Raw genomic sequence first — 21,530 nt, 5'->3', positions numbered from 1 at the left:
GCCTTGTCGGCCAGCGCGGTTATTTGGGTCTCAAGATGCACCCGTTGGATGGCGGCCGTCCCCGTCACAGCATCCTCGGCCTTCCTGATTTCGAGCCAAGCCTGCTTCAGCCGCTCGTTCTCTTTATCCTTCCATTCAAGGAAGACGTTCAGGCGGAGGAAGAGCTGCGGACAGAAGAAGGAAACTTAGTCAAATATAGAAAAATTTGCTAAGTGTTGGAAAGAAAAGGTATAGAGAAAAGGAGACGTACCTCAGCACTACAGTTAAGCATAGGGCCGAGGAAGCCCTCATTGATTCCCCGCAGCTTATCACGCTGCGCTTGGGGAACCGCGCGAACCATGGCCTTGCGCATGGCCTTCCTGTCCGCGCTAGTCAGTGACTGGCCGGGCAGCCTCATTTGCAACTCCTCTGAGATGTCTGCGGACGACCGTACAAGAAGAGTTAGCTAAAATTTACAAGTACAAGTAAATCAAATGGTACAAGAATAAAGAATAAAGGCTAACCAGTAGAGAAGCTTGGAGGAGAGAGATTGATGGGAGGGGGCGGCAAAGAGGCGTCCCCCTCGTTGTCTAAACGGCCAGCAGTGTCATTGGCCGACTGACTTGCATTTAGCCAATCAGATTTTTTAACTACCTCGACATGCGGAGTCGAGATGGAGCCGGTCATTTTTTCCGGGGATGACTTACCCCCATCGTCCAGTGGGACGGACGAATTGTGGACCTGATCAGCAATAGGTTCCACGGGCTTGGAGACCCCGCTTTGTGTCAGCCGGGGCTGTTCTCCTTGAGACTGCGTTGTAGCAGTCTGCGACTTTGCCTTGGCAGCGAATTTTGAAGGCGCCCTGGTTGCAACCATCTTGCTCCTTTTAGATGCGTTCACATCAGGAGTGGACGAAGCCGGCTGCTTCCTCCTTGCCTTCGGAGTAGAAGAAGACTGTAAAAACACAAGCAAAGTTAGAAAAATTACACAAGGCAGAAAGCATGTCAGTGTCCGTGTGAATTGGGGAAGGAGCTCCCTTCCAACATGTATGAACGGACGAAATGTGTCCGTGCAAACTTAGGAAGCAGGTTCCTCCCAATACAGCAGAACGGACAATAAAAAAGAAAGACTCAAAAATAAACTAAGTGTTTACCTCCTTGATTTGCTCGTACATCTTGAAACGAGCCTTGTAGCGGGCAATGTCCACCTCGGACATAGCCACTTCTCCCTTTTGTGCTGGGTCAAGCATAGCGTACGCCTCCGCTGCAAAGAGAAAAAAGCAAAGTGTTAGAATATTTTTCTAAAAAACTCTACGTGCGTACAAAAGGTTTATATATCTAAGTGTCCACCTTGGGGCATGTTCTGGTACAGGCCGTACGCAGACATAAAAGTGGTGTCCCTAAGCCTATTGGCTAGAGGAACCCAATGGCGAGGGACACGTTCAGTTTTGTTAACCCGGTTGACCCGATTGACCTTGAAATATTCAAGTTGGTGCTCTTGGCTTGGATGGATGGGCGGCTTGTCAGGCTTGTGATCCCCGTGTCCGAGCTGAATGGGATCTGGACGGCACTTGTTCATGCGGAGGTTGAACTCCGCATCTTTAGTTTTGATGCGGTAAAAACGGTGCTTCCAGTCCCTCCATTTGCTGACACGGTCGACCACAACCATGTAATCCCTGGTCGCGCTCAAGACGAGCCAACCATCCGTATCTTTTTCCAGCCGTGTAAGTGAGTGCATCTCATAGAAGACCGCAAAGTCTGGCGTGAAACCCTTGCAGATGCACATCACCAAGTACCCAAATATATTTAACCAACTGTTTGGCGTCAGTTGGAAAAGGCCAATGTCATACTCGTCCAGAACAGTCCGGACGAATGGATGAAGAGGAAAGCGAAGGCCTACATCCAAGGCGGCCCTATAGACGCAAAAAGCCCTTTTGCGCGGCTTCTCATCATCCCAGGTAGCCACAGCAATGGCTTTCCTGGGGACTTGTATTTCGAATCCCTCCCCCAAATGGAGGGACTCCTTGTACTCCTCAAACTCTTTCTTCAGGAACTTCAGGGCCGTCTCTCCAACTATACAGGCGTACGGGTCCCTGAAGTTATCAATGTTGGCGACGTTTTCTTCGGCCGCCGCCTCACCTTCGGCCGTCTCACCCACGGCCTCTTTCTCAACTTCTTCTTCTTCCATTTGGTCAGAGGGGGCACTTCCGAATTCAGAAGACAGCACCCTATCCAGGTCTGCTACCTCGGCCGAGCTTCGGCCTCTTGAGTTGAGTACGCCCATGGAAGAAGGAACGCCCTCCTCAACTAATGGACGCTTGCCTTTGTCTTTGGCAGCGTCCGCCTCGTTCCCCGAAGGAGGGGCGTTGCGAATAGGCAGATCGGACGGTTCCCTGATTGAGATTCCCGTCATAGGTCTGTCCGCCCCGCCCAGTTGGAGCAGAGGTTGAGAGGAAGAGGGGACAGACGAACCAGCAGCGTCCGCCCCAAGATTGGTAGGATGGTCTTTGCAGGCTACCAGCTTGGCCTCATCCATGACTGAGCTGGCAAATTGAGGGAACCTAAGTCCCGGAGCAAGAGTGGACGAGGCGCCTTGAGCTTGTTGGCGTTCCTCAAAAGAAGAAGTGACCTCCACGGCCAAGTGATGAGAGCCAGTGGAGGCGGTCGTTGTTTGGGTGGTGGAGGTAGTCTCCACCTCCATGGTACTTGGGTTATTAGGGTCATAAGGGACCCTAGGGTGAACCAGACTACCGTCTGGGTTCCTGACCGCATGAAGATCGCGCGTACGCATTGTTCTTGCCATTGCCTGTGGGGACAGAGAAGAATAAGTGGAGGTGAGTATGTACGCACCAGATATAGACTCACTCCAAGGAGGAGACAACTCTTCTCCGTCCACTCTAGACTCCTCAGTCCCAGGCGAACGGCCGGCCTCATGAGGAGAGTCGGACGAAGCCGAGTATGGATCCAGAATTGAAATAAAAGAAAAAATACAAGAAAAGAAAGAAGTGTAGACGGCCTACCTTTGTACGTTCTGAAAACTTCGAAAGTGTTCATGGCGTTGTTAAAGATTGACCGGAAAACTCAAAAAATGCCCGGACAACTCAAACTCACGGCGGCGCCCTTGAAGATTAAAAGGAAAATCACTTTCTCTCACTAGACTGCTCTGACTTCTCTCTAGAATTCACAATTGGGTAAAGTGTGAAATGAGAATTCACTTCCCATATTTATAGAATGAACTTATGGGGGCAAAATGGTAAAACCATCTTTCCCGCCTAAACATTCAAACGGTAATTTTTTGAGAAATTACTCGAAGAAAGGGACAGAATGACGTTAGGGTTCTGTTAACTTGTGAAAAAATCAGACGGACAATTGACGGCACGTCAAAGTGAGTTGAAGTGAGTTAAGTCACAAATTCAAGAGATTTACACCTTCGACACTTAGTCTCTAGAACTTAAAAATATCTAAGAGGAAAATGCGTCCGCCCAGTTCCCAAACGTTTAGTCCAAAGGGGAAAGTTCAGACGTACGCAGCATGATGAAAGAACCATAGAGTACGCCTGAAATCAAGGAAGCCCAATCCATTTCAAAAATATGTGGACGCTCTGGGTAGTTAGGAGATAAGCTCCTCCCAGAGTATCAGAACGTCCAGACCAAAATAGGAGGACGTCTAGTCCCACTGCTGAGGCCGCTCTGGGTGGCTAGGAGATAAGCTCCTCCCAGAGTACGAGAGCGTCCAGACTAAAAAGCAAGGATGTTCATTTTAAATGCTGTGGACGCCCTGGGTAGTTAGGAGATAAGCTCCTCCCAGAGTATGAGAACGTCCAGTCCAAAATATGCGGACGTCCCGATGAGCTAGGAGATAAGCTCCTCCCAGAACATGAAGACGTCCAATCCAAAGTATGTGGACGTCCAAATGAACCAGGAGATAAGCTCCTCCCAGAGTATGAGGACGTCTAGTCCAAAATATGCGGACGTCCCGATGAGCTAGGAGATAAGCTCCTCCTAGAGTATGAAGACGTCCAGTCCAAAGTATGTGGACGTCCAAATGAACCAGGGGTTAAGCCTCTCTCAGAGTACGAGAACGTCCAGTACACAATGTGGACGCCCAAATGAGCAAGAAGACAAGCTCACTCCAGACTATGAGGACGTCCAGAACAAAATATACGGACGTCCAGGTAGCAAAAAGAGCTTTGAGTCCAAAGTATATGGACGTCCAGGGCAAATGGGAGGTAAACCCGACCCAGAGTACATGGACGTCCAGAATGGAAAATCAGAGGAGGCGGCCAGTAAGTGTACGAGCCACCCCCTCTGAGGGCAAATGTTTAGGGTAAAAATACCCCAAGTACGTGGCCCAATCTCATAGTGACACGTGGCCCAAAAAGAAGGCGACACGTGGCAATATGAGAGGTTGACACGTGTCGTCCTGACAGGGTGACACATGTCAGCTACCTTTAAATACACAATACAATATCAGAAAGAGAAAAAGGCCTTGATTACATCAGGCCCAAATCCCGAGAAACACCTTGAATGCCGTAAAACGGCGTCCCCCGTGACACGTGGCGACCCCTGATTGCGCAGCCAATCACGTCACGAAATTCTAGGGTATAAACCCTAGAGGGGCACATGTTCCCACCCCTATAAATACCCCAATCATTTATGATGGGAGGGGGGATTACGACATAACATAAATATAGAGCATTAAAAAGCTCCAACTTCTCTTTACTTTCTCTCTCTAGCTCTTCCGATTTCCGATCTCTAACTTGATCGTCGGAGGCGAATATTCCGATAAACGGAATATTCGTTGTTTTGCAGGTGTCCGAGTCTCATTGTCAGAAGAACGCGACCAGTATCCGAGGAGTTCACAAAAAACCCCGAAACAAGAATCCTTACCCTCATCATACTTGATACGTGACAAGTGATCTGCCACAACGTTCTCTGCACCTTTTTTATCCTTAATCTCAACATCAAAATCTTGGAGTAAGAGAACCCAACGGAGGAGCCTAGGCTTTGATTCTGCCTTGGCTATCAAGTACTTCAAAGCTGCATGGTCAGTAAAAACAATAACTTTAGAACCAACTAGATATGATCAAAATTTTTCTAAAGCATAAATGACAGCAAGACACTCCTTCTCCGTAGTGGCATAGTTGACTTGGGCTTCATCCAAAGTTTTACTTGCATAATAAATAGCATGCAAAACTTTGTTCTTTCTTTGTCCTAGCACGGCTCCTAATGCGAAATCACTTGCACCACACATAATCTCGAAAGGAAGATTCCAATCGGGTGCACATATGATGGGTGAAGATATCAATGCATGATTGAGCCTGTGAAAAGCCTCAAGACACTCGTCAGTAAAATGAAATGGGGCATCCTTGAGTAAGAGCTGAGTTAGTGGTTTAGCAATTTTAGAAAAATCTTTGATAAAGAGACTATAAAACCCCGCATGACCTAAGAAACTTCTAACCCCCTTAACATTGATTGGAGGAGGCAATTGCTTAATCACAGAAATCTTAGCCTTATCTACCTGTATACCCTTATCAGATACAATATGACCAAGGACTACTCCCTCTATCACCATAAAGTGACACTTCTCCCAATTTAAAACCAAGTTGCATTCTTCACATCTTTTCAAAATTTTAGCGAGATTTACAAGGCATGCATCAAATAAAGACCCGTACACACTAAAATCATCCATAAATACCTCCATGATAGACTCTATGAAATCAGAAAAAATACTCATCATGCAACATTGAAAGGTTGCAAGGACATTACATAAACCAAAAGGCATTCTACAATATGCAAAAGTACCATAAAGACATGTAAATGTAGTCTTTTCTTGATCTTCAGGGTGAATCAGAATTTGGAAAAATCCTAAATACCCATCTAAATAACAAAAGAACTTATGGTTAGCTAACATCTCAAGCATTTGATCAATAAAAGGGAGAGGGAAGTGGTCCTTTTTAGTGGCGATATTTAATCTACGATAATCAATGCACATACGCCACCCTGTAACAGTTCTAGTCGGAATCAATTCATTTTTATCATTTTTCATCACAGTCATCCCATCCTTTTTAGGAACCACCTGAACAGGACTTACCCACTTTGAGTCAGAAATAGGATAGATAATACCTGCATCAAGTAATTTCATCACCTCTTTCTTAACTACTTCTTGCATATTAGGATTCAACCTCCTCTAGGGTTGAATACATGGCTTGTAATTGTCCTCTAAATGTATCCTGTGCATACAAAAATCAGGGCTAATACCCTTGAGATCATCAAAACTGTACCCTATTACCCTTTTGTGGGTTCGAAGAACCTCTAGAAGTTGGGAAGTTTGTGGGTCATCAAGTGCAGTACTAATGATCACAGGGTATAGTTCCTGCTCATCAAGAAAAACATATTTTAAATGAGAAGGGAGAGGTTTTAGTTCAGGTTTCTTAACCTCTGCAGGTTTTGATTCCTGAACTAATTTTACTACCTTCATAGTCTCTTTAGGATCAAGCTCTTCTATGACAAGAGCTTTTTCTATAGCATCCACCTCATTGGTCCAAATGCTTACATCACCTGCAGTTAAATCTCCACAAAAAACTTCTTCCAAGGGATCCCTTGCAAGAACCTGTGGTAAGCTTTCTTCACAAATATCATCCATTATATCTATTGTAGGGTTTTAGGTACTATAATGCGGAATTTCATGAATCATATTCGTTTGCACCTAAACAAGATCTACATGCATAACACAAAAATAATCACATAATACATACCTTTAAAGCGTGATTTTCACAAGCGATTGACTGACAATTAGGGAGATAATAGAGCCCAAAGCGTTGCTTCTCTACTCAGTCCGCAAGATAGGATTGAACCTCCACTACTGCTAGGTAGTTGAGCACGAACACTTTGAACCACCTTCTACGGAGAGGGGAGGAGGAAAATGACCACGAACATCAACACACCACCACCGTGCACCACCTTGCACAAGGAGGCCATACAGTTGTACGGATGGGAGGAAGGGAATAAGGAGAGAGATTGTGTGAGGCTAGGGTTTGGTTGCTCACTAGTCAATTCTCAATTAACTGGTTAAGTGTGTTGTGTCAAACCCTAGGCAAGGCCTCTATTTATACATCATATGTATAATTAGAGTCCAAACCAAGCCCACAATACTCTCCCTTTAAAACCCATATGGCCGGCCACTCCATGAGGCCCAATAATGGCTTCTTTCTTTGTTCAATCCATCACCCTTTTGTGTGACCTTATAGGATCCATTCTATTGGGTTTTGGACTATTTGACTAGACCAATGATCATTAATCACGTCTAGCCACAAATAATGATGACCCAAAAGAACGAACTTAATTATCTCCATAATTCGACCCATTATATATCTAGTAATTGCACTTGACGAAGACATAAATCCTTCAATCCCCCACTTCTCTGCGACAAGTGTGCAATATTCAAATTCCTTAAGTCAATATGTGTCGATTTGATAATATGATTGCATCACATGTCGAGATCATATTAAACTACAAATCATTTCTTGAAAACTAACTTAGAATTACAAAACAAATGATTACTAAGTAATACATTTGAGTGTGGCCACGCATTTACTGAATTCTCCCTCTTCAAGGCGCGATGACACATTCCTAATTAAATAGGTAGACTCAATCCAATCTTATGGCAACCAAAGCTCCCACTCAATTCTTGAAGTAACCAGGAAACACCCTTTATAATCTCCAATTACGGGTAGACGTTTGAATGTACCACAGTTAAATCAATCATTGAATGGTATCAGTGTTCCACTCATGTCAAAGGAATCCACTAATATATCCGGAAGCTCTATACTTGAACTTCAAAGTAGGTCAATAGTTCGATCATGCATCATTCATGCATATCCATGTGATTGACCAAGCATCACTATGCCCCTATAGCCCATGAAACTGCGCTATCCAATCAATCCTACATGCTAGTCCATTTATTAAAATCATTTATGTCCACTTTAATGATTTCAAAATAGGAACTTAAATAATGTATGAATTTTGTTCACCTGTGGGGTTTCATTCACCAGGTCATCAACCTGATGAGCCCATCAATTCATAATTATTTTGGACATTTTATTTAATTTCAAAAACCATAATTAAATAAGATTGAAACTTTGTTTCAATTGATAAACATAATTCTGCAAGTTAATGTATTACTTATGTAATATGCTTTCTCAAAACATACACAACTTAAATTACATAACTTGCTTTAATCCAAGAACCTTAATATGACTCTCATACCTTGGTTATGGAAGGGGTTTGGTAAGTATAATTCATGAGACATTCTCATAAATATGAATTTTGCAACTTCTAAATTTTAATAATAATATTCATCTCCATACACTAAGAACTTTCCTTCATCCTTTTAGTAGGAATTAGAAATTTCTAATTGCATTCCAATGTTACATTGGATTTCAATTAAAATCTATCATCACTTGTTCTTAAAACATGTGAATCAAATAGACGAGTATAGTCCATGACATTCATGATGCATCCTTTGCAAATTGCATAAGAAGCATCACTCAAAACCTTAATTTCATCAACCTTTCTCAAAGCATTGAATCATCAAGCAATGTGCCATGTTACATGGGATTGAAACTCTTTCTATATAATATTGAACCTCATAAGAATATTATCAATATAAGCTTCTTAATTAAGCTCAAACATCCATCAAAACCTATCTTTATAGATCTTGAATCCCAACTGTACTCATCTTCCTCTTCAAGGTTTTTCATACAAAATGCATTAGCCATTACTTGACCCTTCAAGAAATGAGTAATTGTTCATTATACTTAGACCAAGAAGACTTCATAGCTCCCACTAAACATTTTGTATACATAACATCTTCATTTTATGAGAATATCAACTAATCTGATTAACTCATTAAATTAAGAATTCTAACTCCATGATGCTTTCTTTGATACATAAATGAACCTCTTATACATCCATAGGATTATTGGATTTTCAAAACTATTCTAATTGTATCGTATACATATCTTCTTTCATGAACAATTTCAAGAAAGTGTTTTGAAATCCATCTACCAAAACTCATAAGGTAGAAATCACTAAAATATCTTTAATAGATCTTAGCAACATGACTAATGCAAAGGCTTCATCATAGTCATAGTCATACTATGAATTTGTTGAACCCTTTAACAAGTTTTTGCTTTGGTTAGAAAACATTTTTCTTTCTTGTCTGTTTTGCTTATAATGGGTCTCACCCAATTAGGCAAATTAATCAAGTGTCATACACTTTCTTATAAACTTAGAATCTATTAAAGATTTCCATGGTTTTTAAACCACTCGGAGTTATAACTTGTCAAATCATCTTTATTACTTGCATAATCATCATGTTCCAAAATCAATATTTTAGAACTCTTAGTCAATATGAAATCATATTTCTTTGGCTAAGTTTTACGTATGCTAGTCATTATTGTGGGTTTTTATGCAACAATTGAAACTTATACAACAACTTTGTTTAGTTTTCAATGAGAAACGACAATAGAGGATGTGCACTTGGAATGTACTACCTTCGACACATGGTTATTATTCCCATTACAATTGATGAAACCACGCGTTGTCATTTGTAACATGAGGTGAATCATGCTCATATTGTTGCTTTCATTCGATTATTTCTCGAATTTCTTCAAGATTTCGAATTAGCTTTTTTTGAACTCTTTCAAGGCTCTTGAACTTTTTGAGATTCTTATACTCCCACTTGCCTTTTGAAGAGGCATATTTAGCATAGGGTAAACCATGGTTTGAACCATGTTTGTTTGTTGCTTTTCTCGAACTCTTTCGAGATTTACACTACTCCCACTTGACCTTTTGGAAATGACATGTTTTCCATAAGGGCGTATACTTGAGAAACAAACATTTTTGTGCTAAGTATGACTTATGTAGTAGTACCCTGTGCTCTATATAGGACTTGAGCGTGCATTAAACGATTTAATACACCTTTCATTCCTTGCTTTATAGAAAGACTTTATAAGAACTTTTCTTATCCATATCACATATGAAGCTTTTGCTACATTTTGATTTGACATATGTAGTTTTGTTTAGTTTTGTAGCTTATCTTAAAAGTATATCCCTTGAATAATGGTTGGAAGATAGGGTATTTTCATCCATTATCAAAATATATCTTATATACATTGATAGTTCCTTTATTAACACTTCATAATAAGGTTCTCTATCGGAATTTTTTGTAAAACGATTTCACAACTCTTGGATGTGTATTAAATTTTTGGCTTAAATTCTCATTATCACGATCATATCACATAAAATTGAATATATATTGCCAAGTAAATCTTGACTCAAACTTTCACAATTACAACCATATTGTAATGTAATCATTATCTTGTCAAGTTGATACTGAACTTCATACTTAACCTTTTGAACTTTTCAAAATTTTCACTTTAGCTTTAACTAAGCACAAGTGATCATATCACAAATGAGGTTTCATTGTCCGACTCTAGCCTTTGAACCTTTGGTTTTATTACATCGATATGTATTCGACCTCGAGTTCGCATCATCATTTCTTTAAATGGTGACTTTGTCAAAATTAGAATGATGTTCACATATATCAATAGATTCACAATCTAATGATATTGAAAGTCCATCCCTTTGGATCTTCCGCATGCAACGTTCATTTTCATTCGAATCATTTGACATATAAAGAAAATTTATATATATAGAACTGGTTTATTTATATACCTATTTAGCTTTTCAAAACCCATCGTGACTCAATAAAGCATAGAATAATATTTACCTCATGTTTTTGAATCTTCAATGCTTAGTCATTACTAACATTGAATGGTATTTCGATAATGGTAAGAATAAATAACATTTACTTAATTCTAGCCAATTACTAGGTAAGGTGGAAAAAGTAAGCTTCTACTTGTAAAGTTGCAACTTTTGCTTCTAAACTTGTAGATTCTACTTGTGAAGTAGCAACATTTGCTTCTAAACTTATAGATTTTCTCCCTTAGCCATAACTTCTTCATTTAGTTCAACCACATTCTCAATGAGAGTGAGCTAAACATGACATCACATGTCCAAGAAGTAGTAATATGCTAAATCAATTTCTACAATATACTTCTTTAATTGGAACATTTCCATCTTTTTACCTTCCAACTGTGTGAGGTAGTTGTAGGAGTTTATAGGTACTACGCAGCGGAAAATCATGAATCATATTCATAAAAGTACCTAATCCCAAGAACACATGCATAACACACAGGACACATAATCATACCTTTGAAGCATGAATTCCACGTAGCAATTTGACAGGCAAATCAGGGAGAGAATAGAGCCCCAAGCGTTGCTCCTCTACTTAGTCCACGAGCTTTGAATGAGCCGTCCACCAATACTAGATTGGTCGAGTGATTGAGGAAAACCGCGATCACCACCTTTATTGGACTAACCGACCACCACGATCTACCACCACCACGAACCACCACACTGGCGGCAAGGGAGGAGGAGAGAGCCATGAGATAGAGAGGAGTATGAGAGGGGTTAGTCTCGTGTTTGCTAATTAGGGTTTGATCACACTGATCAGATAATTGCATTCTTCATAGCAAACCCTAGGCACCTAGTCTATTTATAATCTCATTATAATTAGACTAGGGTTAGGAAGCCCAAAACCCTCAAACTTACTCCATGTGGCCGGCCATACTAGAGGATGAGGCCCATCATGGGCCTTGTCCTCTTGTGCCCGATCTAGACCCTTTGTGTGACCTTATAGGATCCGTCCAATTCGGCTTTGGGCTATTTTACTAGCCTAAAGATCGTTAGTACCTCTAGCTATGATAAAACGACGACCCAAATGTCCGAACTTAATTATCTCAATAATTTGATCCATTTATATATCTAGTAATTGCACACGACGAAAACATAAATCCTTCAGAAGTTTCTAATCAATTGAAATTGGTCCATTTAATTGGAAACATTTGTTGTTCATAACAACTTTTAGCATGTAAGTAGTTCTAGGTTTGAGAAGTAGCAACTTGTTTGCATTTCTTGGCCTATAACTTCTTAATGGAATTCTCATATATTCTTAAAACCTTTCCATTTGAGCCACATAGAACATTTCTCTTAGGTTCAAAATGATGCTTTGCTTAACTTTTAAGCACTTTTCATGATTTTTCTAAGTCTATTCAATCATTATTCATATTAGAGTTTAATCAAGTATTTAACTCTGTATGAAATGGATGAAGAATAATGTCATTTGATCAACTTTTGATCATAGAGATTTACAATCACTTTCTTATTTTCAATCATATTGAAGACAAGAGATTTTATTGGACTTCTATACTTGTCTTTTAGAGGATTTGCACCTCTCATCTCATTTTAACCTTTGAAACACTTTTCAAAATGAAGATGTGTTGGCATTTTACTCAAACATTTTGAATAAAACCAACCTTAGACATGTAACATGGGTTTCTAAAACTTGCCTTTTAGAACCATCTTAGCAAAATTGGAATATAGGTTTATGGATTATCTTTTAACCTTTTGATAACGTTTCTCAACTTTATTTTCAATCGAGCAGATTATATATAATTATAAAATTAGAACAAAATATTACTCACTTAATAAATGCAAAATTCAATTATGTTTAATAAAATTTAAAGTACCATAAACGATTTAAATATGTTACTTTAAAACACTTTATTTAATATTATGTGATCCCAATTGAATTTTAAGTGATTCCAAGACCCTTTATTCGTGCAATAATTGACCGGACTTTGGCCTTACCATCAACCATTAAATTTTCAAGGTGAGTAAACTCTTTACTGATTACAACTCTTGTAACTCTTGGTTGAATAATTAACCATCACATGTTTAGTTATTACACTTTGCTTCAAGGTTCTAAACGCTTTAGGTAACCTTGTTGAGTATAACCAATTAAAATTGTAAAACTTGATTTACCCCAACTCTCCCAAGATATAAAATGACACCCAGCTTTGGCATGACCTATCATAAATATCAAAGGTTTATTAGGTTTTTAAGTGGAAAAGCAACCTCAATATTACTGGGACCTAGATTTATTATGTTATGATTAATTTAGTGAACTCTAGCGCATCATCATTAACATCAATAAAATTTAACATGCATAAAATACTGAATGCATAAACAAGACATAGCATGGCCCGTAATCCTAAGAAAACTAATAAAGTAAATGCTCCCACTTGAGCCTTCATGGATCTCATCCACCCCGCTCCTTTGGGCCTTCACTTCATGGGTTTCTTGGATTAACTGCAACCTGTAATTCTATTCTATTCTATTTACTACTTAAATAAAATAAATAAAATTACAAAAATACTTTAACAGTTTGTAGACTGTACTTAGATTACAAAAATACATCGCGATGCGCAGATCGTATTTAGCAATCTACTGGGCCATACTAGTAATTATATAAAAACATAATATCATATATTATAAAATTGTCACATAATAAATCACTCATCATGCTTTCCTAAACTACAACATCGAATGTTCATAATTAAAGAAACATGGCACCTAAATATCTCATATTTTAATTACTGCAATTAGATATTATCATATATTATTCATGACCATCAATAAAATATCATATATTTTAAATTAGACATGAGATAGAATCAAATCTTATTTTAATCTAAAAATATAAATCATATCTCGGACCTTTGGTGCCCCACCCCAGCCCTCCCTCTTGGACCACCACCGTCGGCAGCCACCGTGGCTGCCGCATGAAATCTTCCATCAATTTTTTTTTTCAATTTCAATTTTAATCAACAACTTTTGTTAAATAAAATTAATGTGATCCATGATAAATTAAAACATAACTTTTATGCTAATTCATCAAATTAAAATTAAATTCACAATCTAATTTTAAAATCTAGGGTTCTTCATGAAAAATAATCCCCAATTTAATTTAACTTTTAAATTAAATCATTGGTCATGCAAAATTCACAATTTATACATGAAGTCAACTAGATTAAAATCATGAAGCATAAAACAATCGAAAATATTCAAAAACCAAAACACAAAAATCAAAATTTTAGGGTTTAGGGTTTCGAAAAATTCGAATCTAGGGCTAGGGGTTCGAGATTTTCGAGCATAATAGGGCAAAATTTGATCCATTCTAGGATATTTTGAGTAGAATTAAAGCACATTTAATCAAATTCCAAAAATTAAATCTCCATTTAATATAAAGATTGAACCATAATTAAATTATTCTCCCTCTTAATTGAATGAAAATTTATGGACATCAAAGATTTATGATCAATATGCGTAAATGCTAGAGCCTAATTGATACCACTGTAGGGTTTTAGGTACTATAATGCGGAATTTCAAGAATCATATCCGTTTGCACCTAAACAAGATCTACAAGCATAACACATAAAGAATCACATAATACATACATTTGAAGCGTGATTTCCACAAGCGATTGACTGACAATTAGGGAGATAATAGAGCCCAAGCGTTGCTCCTCTACTTAGTCCGCATGATAGGATTGAACCTCCACTACTGCTAGGTAGTTGGGCACGAACACTTCGAACCACCTTCTACGCAGAGGGGAGGAGGAAAACGACCACGAACATCACCACACCGCCACCGTGCACCACCTTGCAAAAGGAGGCCGTACAGTTGTACGGATGGGAGGAAGGGAATAAGGAGAGACATTGTGTGAGGCTAGGGTTTAGTTGCTCACTAGTCAATTCTCAATTGACTGGTTAAGTGTGTTGTGTCAAACCCTAGGCAAGGCCTCTATTTATACATCATATGTATAATTAGAGTCCAAACCAAGCCCACAATACTCTCCCTTTAAAACCCATATGGCCGGCCACTCCATGAGGCCCAATAATGGGCTTCTTTCTTTGTTCAATCCATCACCCTTTTGTGTGACCTTATAGGATCCATTCTATTGGGATTTGGACTATTTGACTAGCCCAAAGATCATTGATCACGTCTAGCAACAGATTATGACTACCCAAAAGAACGAACTTAATTATCTCCATAATTCGATCCATTATATATCTAGTAATTGCACTTGACGAAGACATAAATCCTTCATCTATGACATCAATTGAACAACAATTTTCCTCTAGCATAGGTCCTTTTAAAACCTTCCCTAAATTATAAGTGATATTATCATCTCCAAGAGAAAGGGTTAGTTTTCCATTTTTAACATCAATAATGGCTCCTGCAGTGTGGAGAAAAGGCCTACCTAATATAATGGGAATTTGTGTATCCTCAGCCATGTTTAAAACAACAAAATATATAGGGATAAAAAATTTACCAACTCTGACAAGAACATCCTCTAGAATACCTAAGGGGTATTTAACAGAATGGTCTGCCATCTGTAAAGTAATTTTAGTAACTTTCAATCACCCATATTAAGTTTAGAACACACGAACGATGGCATAACACTAACACTAGCACCCAAATCACATAATGCTTTATCTATGAAGACATTACCAATATGACATGGGATAAAAAAAACTACCAGGATCCTTTAATTTAGGTGGGGATTTATTTTGCAATAAAGCACTACATTCCTCTGTAAAAGCTACAATTTCTACCTCATCAAAGGCCCTTTTCCTAGTCAAGATATCTTTCATAAATTTAGCATATGCAGGAACGTGAGTGATTAAATCAGTGAAAGGAACTGTTACCTGTAAATTTTTCACAACCTCCAAAAACTTACCAAATTGCTTATCAAACTTACTCTTCAAATGTCTATTTGGGAATGGAAGTTTGATAACTGGGCTCTGCACATCTCCACCCTTGTCCTGAGATTTACCCTGCAAAGAAACATTAGAAGGGTTAGTTTCCTCTTGTAGCCCTACAGGGTTAGTAACATTAGCATTTGGTATAAGGGAATCAAGATTAGCAATAGGTTCATCATCCTTGGGCATAGGAGGCCCATCATAGTGTGAACCACTCCGTAGAGTAATTGCATTAGCATGATCCGTAGGGTGGATTGGTTGCGATGGTAGAGCTCCCTGCTGACGGATTTGTAGGGTAGATAAAATCTGTGCAATTTGATTGTCCATAATTTTATTATGAGCTATAATCAATTTATGCATCCCTACTCTCCATGTGCTTTTGCATGCTTGATAACATCGCTCTAATTTCTGACAAAGCAGGGTCAGAAGATGAGGAGGGTTGTGATTGGGTTTTCTGGCCAGAGTTAGGATGGTAATATTTTTGCTGTGGTGGTGGTTGTTTTTGTGTTTGTTGTGGAGGTGGAGGTTTTTGTACATTGGTACTCCGGTAGGAAAGATATGGATGGTTCCGAAGGCCAGGATTATAAGTGTTGGAGTATGGGTTATTTTTCCTATAGGTTTGAAAGGCATTAACTTGCTCCATGGAAGTCCTACAATCTTGCTCCCAATGTCCTACAATTCCACAATTTTCACAAAAAGTTTCATTAGTATTATTTACAGTAGAAACATTAGCTTCAGAGTTAGGAATAGCAGTAAGATTATCTAGTTTTTGGCAAATAGATGTTAACTGAGCCTGCAAAAAGGATACAAAATCAACATTATGTTTTCCTTTGTTAGCAAACCCTCTCGGATTCCCATATTGGGAATTATGAATTGCCATGTCTTCGATAACTTGACCTGCATTTTTAACATTAAGATTCATAAACCTCCCACTAGCTACAGAATCTAGAATTGTTCTAGATGTGTTTCCAAGCCCATTGTAAAAAGCTTGAATCATCTGCCATTGTGTTAGATGATGGTGGGGGCATTCTCTTTGTAGATCCTTAAACCTTTCACAAGCCTCATATAGAGTTTCATCTGGCTCTTGGGCAAAGTTTTGAATTGCACTCCTCAGTAAAGTTGTTCTTTCTGCAGGGTAATATTTATTATAAAAATTTAAAGCAAGAGTTTCCCAGTCAGTAATACCAAGTGCAGTTCTATTAAAACCATTAAACCACATTTTAGCTTTTCCACATAAAGGAAAGGGAAAAAGAATCTCCCTGATTTGGTCTTGCGTGACCTCAGCTTGCCTAATGGTATTGCAATATTGATAGAAATCTACAATGTGAAGATTAGGATCTTCACCCTTAGCTCCACTGAATTGCTTCCTTTCTATCATTGTGATAAATTGGGGCTTGATCTTGAATTTCACTCCATCAAGGGCCGGAGTAGGAGTAAGGTGTGGAAAATCTGTCAGTGACGGCTGCGAATAATCGTTGAGCTTGCGAGGTGGCTGTGGAGGCGGATTTGCCGTCATCTCTGAATCTAATTCTATAGAAACTTCTGAATCGCTAGAATCAAATGGGGGTTCCAAAGGTGGATTACCTTTAGAAGTGTCTCGTACCTGTCTGAAAAGGTTCTTCTGTCTATGAAAAGATCGTTCGATTTCAGGGTCGAATAGAATGTAACCTGATCTAGAACTCCTGGGCATAAACACAAAACTGAACAAACAAATATGAGAAAATTGTCTCAAAGAACTTGCGTTCTTTGAGACGGGAGAAAATAATTTAGGCTACAAAAACAATCAAAAATAAAAATAAAACCGTTTTCCCGCAACAGCGCCAAATTTTGACAGGATAAAGTCGTATCACCTAGTCAAAAATAATTCCTAAGTTCCTCTAACTATGCAGATAGGGAAGAAGGGTCGATCCACAGAAAAACAAGTCTTCCTATTCCTAATTAATTAATATAAGGAAATTTTGACTTTTGGTACCACTAAAACACATCAGTGTCACTTTTGCTACCTATCTAATTTTTTTTTTTTATTTTACTACCACTTAAAATCACATTGTTTTAAAATCATTACTAGTTAACGATTTCTGTTAGTGTTGTCGTTTGGGGGGCCCACGTAGTTAACTACCCTAACTTATTTTCTTCTCTCTCCTCGAATCTAATCCTCTGCCAAACCAACTACTCACCTTATTGCTCCATTGAATACTCTCAACCCCAAATTTATCTCCATTGAAGGGTGAGTTAAATTTTTTTTTTCACCACGAATCTTTCTCTCTCCTCTGTTACAATCTCCATCTGTTCTTCTCTCTACTTTTCTGCAAATTGGAGGTTAAAATTGTGTGTATGGAAGGTTATAATTCCGACAACGAAGCAGGGGAAGACAAGCAGCTGCTAGGTATTGTCATCTCCATCTTCGAAAGCTGAAGATTTACCTGACAACGACATATTGAAAGGTATGCAAGCATATCTATTTATAGTGGTCCAACAATGGTGGTAATTTAGCAATAATGCTTTCTAGTTGGGGTATTTTTGGGAAAAAGTTTTGTAAACCTAGGTTAGTGAGCTTTGATTATTTTAAGCAATGTTCTTTGACTAATTAAAAATTCATGCTTGTACAATCATGTGGTAGGGTTTGTGTGTATGATATTGCCTTTATTGTACCAATTTACTATTTGGAATAAAATAGGGTTTAATTTGTTTGTTTATTGCTATTTAACTGTAGATTAAACAAATGGCCGATGGTGATGATGATAATGTTGTTGATATTAAGCTTAGAATATTTGGGGGTTTTGTGTATAAGAGTCGTAGGGGAGTCCCATACCAACTGTATGAAGCTGGGTTCACTTATTGGAGAAGGGATGTTCCTATGAATTGGTTAACAGTAGGGTATTTGAGGTATTCATGTGCTGAAGGGTTTAGGGACAGGGGATTTAATGTACCTAACATATATGTACTGTGGTATAAAGGGAAGGGTAAAACTTGGATGACTGGTAAAAGGAATATAGAATCTGATGAGGCTGTACAAGGGTTAATAGAAGCTAAGCATAGGGATGGGTATTTAGAGGTATTTTTCACAGTTTTCGATGACCCCCCATCCATAGTGAGGACCCCCAGAGCACTGTAGTTGAAGGTAATAACCCCACTTCAATCCCACAACAACCTCACTTCAATGCAAGTGCATCCAACTCAACTGCACATGTATTTGGCCACTCTGTCATAGGATACAACCCAACCCAAACACAACCATCCCAAACACAACAATGCTCTACCCCACCTAAAACCCAAAACAAAACACAAAAACCTACTAACCTTGTCTTGAGAAGGAGCCCTAGAGTTTCTAAAAAACTTGAAACAGAAGCAGCTGTTAACACGGTTAGGAGAAGCCCTAGGTTTTCCAGGTCTGGTGATAAAGGGAAGGGAAAGGGTGTAGAGAAGGTTGGTGATGGTGTTGTGAGGCTGCAAAAAGTTACAGGAAAGGGTAGTGGTAAAAGAAAAGAAAAAAGGGTTTTGAACTTGGGTGATGAGGATGACTCTAGATCTGGTTCATCAACCTCAGAAGCTAGTGATCTAGAGATTTTCTGGAAACCAGGGGAAGAAGAGGCAGCAAGTGAGGATGAAGAATGGCATAGGCAAACTAGGGAAGGCATCTTAAGTGAGGTTGACAGAAGCTTGGAGATTGTAAGGCGTGGGGATGAGGTTTCTCAAGAATTAGCTACTGAGAAGGAGAAGAAATTGAACCAACTAATTAAGGACATAAGTTGTAATGAGTTGGAACTGAATGATGAAGGCAGTGACTCAGATGAGCTTAGAAGTTTGCATGGTTCAGATGAGGAAAACGATGAGAGCCCCTAGTTTAGGGAGGAGACAGATTTCAAGAAACCAGTGGTACTAGTGAATAAGCTTCAGTTCAAAAACAACACAATTTTAAGAAGAGGCTTGAGGACACATGCCATTGAGAACAGATATGAATACTACTATCTGCACAATGGTGGTAAGAGGATAACAACCTTTTGCAAGAGAAGGTGTGGGTGTGAGTGGAATGCAAAGAGGAGCAATCTTCCAGGTGAATGCAAGTGTAGTCAAAAGGTGAGGAAATGCAATTTCAAGGTAGCTGCCAGAAGACTATACAATAGTTGTGCTTGGCAAATCAAAGACTTGAGGCTGAAGCATAAGTGCATGAGACATAAGATGAACTCCAAGGTCAATGCAGATTACCTTGCAGAAAAGTATGTTGAAGAATGGAGGCATAACCCATCATGGACAATAAAAAGCTTAAGGGAAAGGGTCTTGAATGACTTGGGCATAACTGTAGGGTATTCCAAGGCTTGGCTTGCTAGAGCTAGGGCTAAGTTGATGATCTATGGTTCATCTGCAGAGCAATATGCCAGAGTTTGGGACTATGGCAAAGCTGTAATTAAGTATAGTCCAGGGTCTGGGGTTTGCATAGTTGTAGAAGGAGGTGATGGTAGCCCTGAACCACCTCTGTTTATGAGGATGTATGTCTGCCTACAACCACTTAGGAGTGGATTCATTAAAGGGTGCAGACCCCTTATTGGAGTTGATGGGTGTCATCTTAAGGGAGGTTACCCAGGCCAGATTCTTGTAGCTGTTGGCAAAGATGGAAACAACAACATCTATCCTATAGCCTGGGCAACATTTGAGGTTGAGAACAAAGACAGTTGGTGCTGGTTCTTAGAGTGTCTAAAAAAAGACCTTGGTGATGTTTGTGAAGGTGGTGGTTGGACTTACATGTTTGATAGGCAAAAGATGCATTTCTGACTCTTCTTTTGTTTTGGTTTTTATAAGTAAAATGCATATATCATTATTGTGTTAATGTTTGTTCTGTAAAATGTCCAACAGGGTTTGCTTGAAGCCTTTGAATTGCAAGTGCCACTTGCTGAAAAGAGATATTGTGTGAGGCATATCTAGGCCAACTTTAAACTACAGTTCTCTAGATCAGCCTTCAAAGAACTTTTCTGGAATGCTACTAGGGCTACAACATTGGTGAGTCACTTCATATTCTCTTACTTTCTGTTCTGTCTTGTTGTTTGAATATGATTGCTTTGGTGTACTTAGTAGAAATGTCATGTTATTAGTTTGCAATGTCCTGCCAATTTCAGTGTGTCTGTGTTGTTTTGGTAGTTCAACCTTTGTATTTATTCTGTGTTTTTTTGTGCTAGTTTGACTTTGAGGTTGCAATGGAATCAATAAAATTCCTTTCTGAAGATGCATATGCCTACTTAGACAACATTCCTGCTACAAATTGGTCTAGGCATGTCTTTTCAACTAAATGCAAGTCAAATATGCTATTGAACAATATATGTGAGACATTCAATGCTGTAATCAGAGATGCAAGGGATAAGCCTATCCTAACTCAAATGGAGTGGTTGAGAAGGTATGTGATGAAAAGGCATAATGAGAAATGGCAGGCAGTCCAAAAAATGGAAGGGAAATTGATGCCATATGTCACAAAGGTATTTGAGAGGATTGAAAGGGCAGCAAGGTACTGCATAGTCCAGGTTTTAAGAGGGAATTCATATGAGGTTGAGCTGAATGGGGATAGAGTGTTGGTGGACATAGGTAAGAGGACTTGCTCCTGTTACCATTAGCAACTGACTGGAATTCCATGTGTACATGGGAATGCATGCATAATGGACAAGAGGGTGGACCCTGAGGACTTTGTGGATGCCTATTACACTAGGCAAACCTATATTTATGCATACGAGGAGCCTATGAAGCCTATGCCAGGACCCAAGCATTGGGAAAAGTAGCCCTTCAGGGAGCCACTTCCACCTGCTGTTAGAATTATGCCTGGAAGGCCAAAGTCA

General features: G+C 39.2%; 1 protein-coding gene and 1 non-coding gene across 2 annotated transcripts; both read left to right on the top strand.

Moving 5' to 3' along the window:
• Positions 1-16,721: 16,721 nt before the first annotated feature.
• LOC145593328 (small nucleolar RNA R71) lies at positions 16,722-16,828 on the top strand. Its single transcript, XR_014102675.1, has one exon. It is a non-coding gene; the product is annotated as a small nucleolar RNA R71 (small nucleolar RNA).
• Positions 16,829-19,890: 3,062 nt separating this feature from the next.
• On the top strand, positions 19,891-21,311 carry LOC145592090 (uncharacterized). The gene is made up of 3 exons (XM_081648558.1): positions 19,891-20,424; positions 20,563-20,616; positions 20,883-21,311. The coding sequence occupies exons 1-3, from the start codon at positions 19,891-19,893 to the stop codon at positions 21,309-21,311; spliced, it is 1,017 nt and encodes a 338-aa protein (XP_081504684.1).
• Positions 21,312-21,530: the final 219 nt, after the last annotated feature.

Source organism: Chenopodium album, chromosome 18 (genome assembly GCF_948465745.1).
Source record: "Chenopodium album chromosome 18, dcCheAlbu1.1, whole genome shotgun sequence".
Taxonomy (NCBI): Eukaryota; Viridiplantae; Streptophyta; class Magnoliopsida; order Caryophyllales; family Amaranthaceae; genus Chenopodium; species Chenopodium album.
This window is presented reverse-complemented; position numbering and strand designations above follow the sequence as displayed.

Excerpts from the sequence above, each read along its gene's own strand:
- LOC145592090 (XM_081648558.1), top strand. The coding sequence starts at position 19,891 with ATGAACTCCAAGGTCAATGCAGATTACCTTGCAGAAAAGTATGTTGAA. Across the intron at positions 20,425-20,562 it reads TAAAAAAAGACCTTGGTGAT|GGTTTGCTTGAAGCCTTTGA; the intron begins GTTTGTGAAGGT and ends AATGTCCAACAG. Across the intron at positions 20,617-20,882 it reads TTGCTGAAAAGAGATATTGT|TTTGACTTTGAGGTTGCAAT; the intron begins GTGAGGCATATC and ends TTTTTGTGCTAG.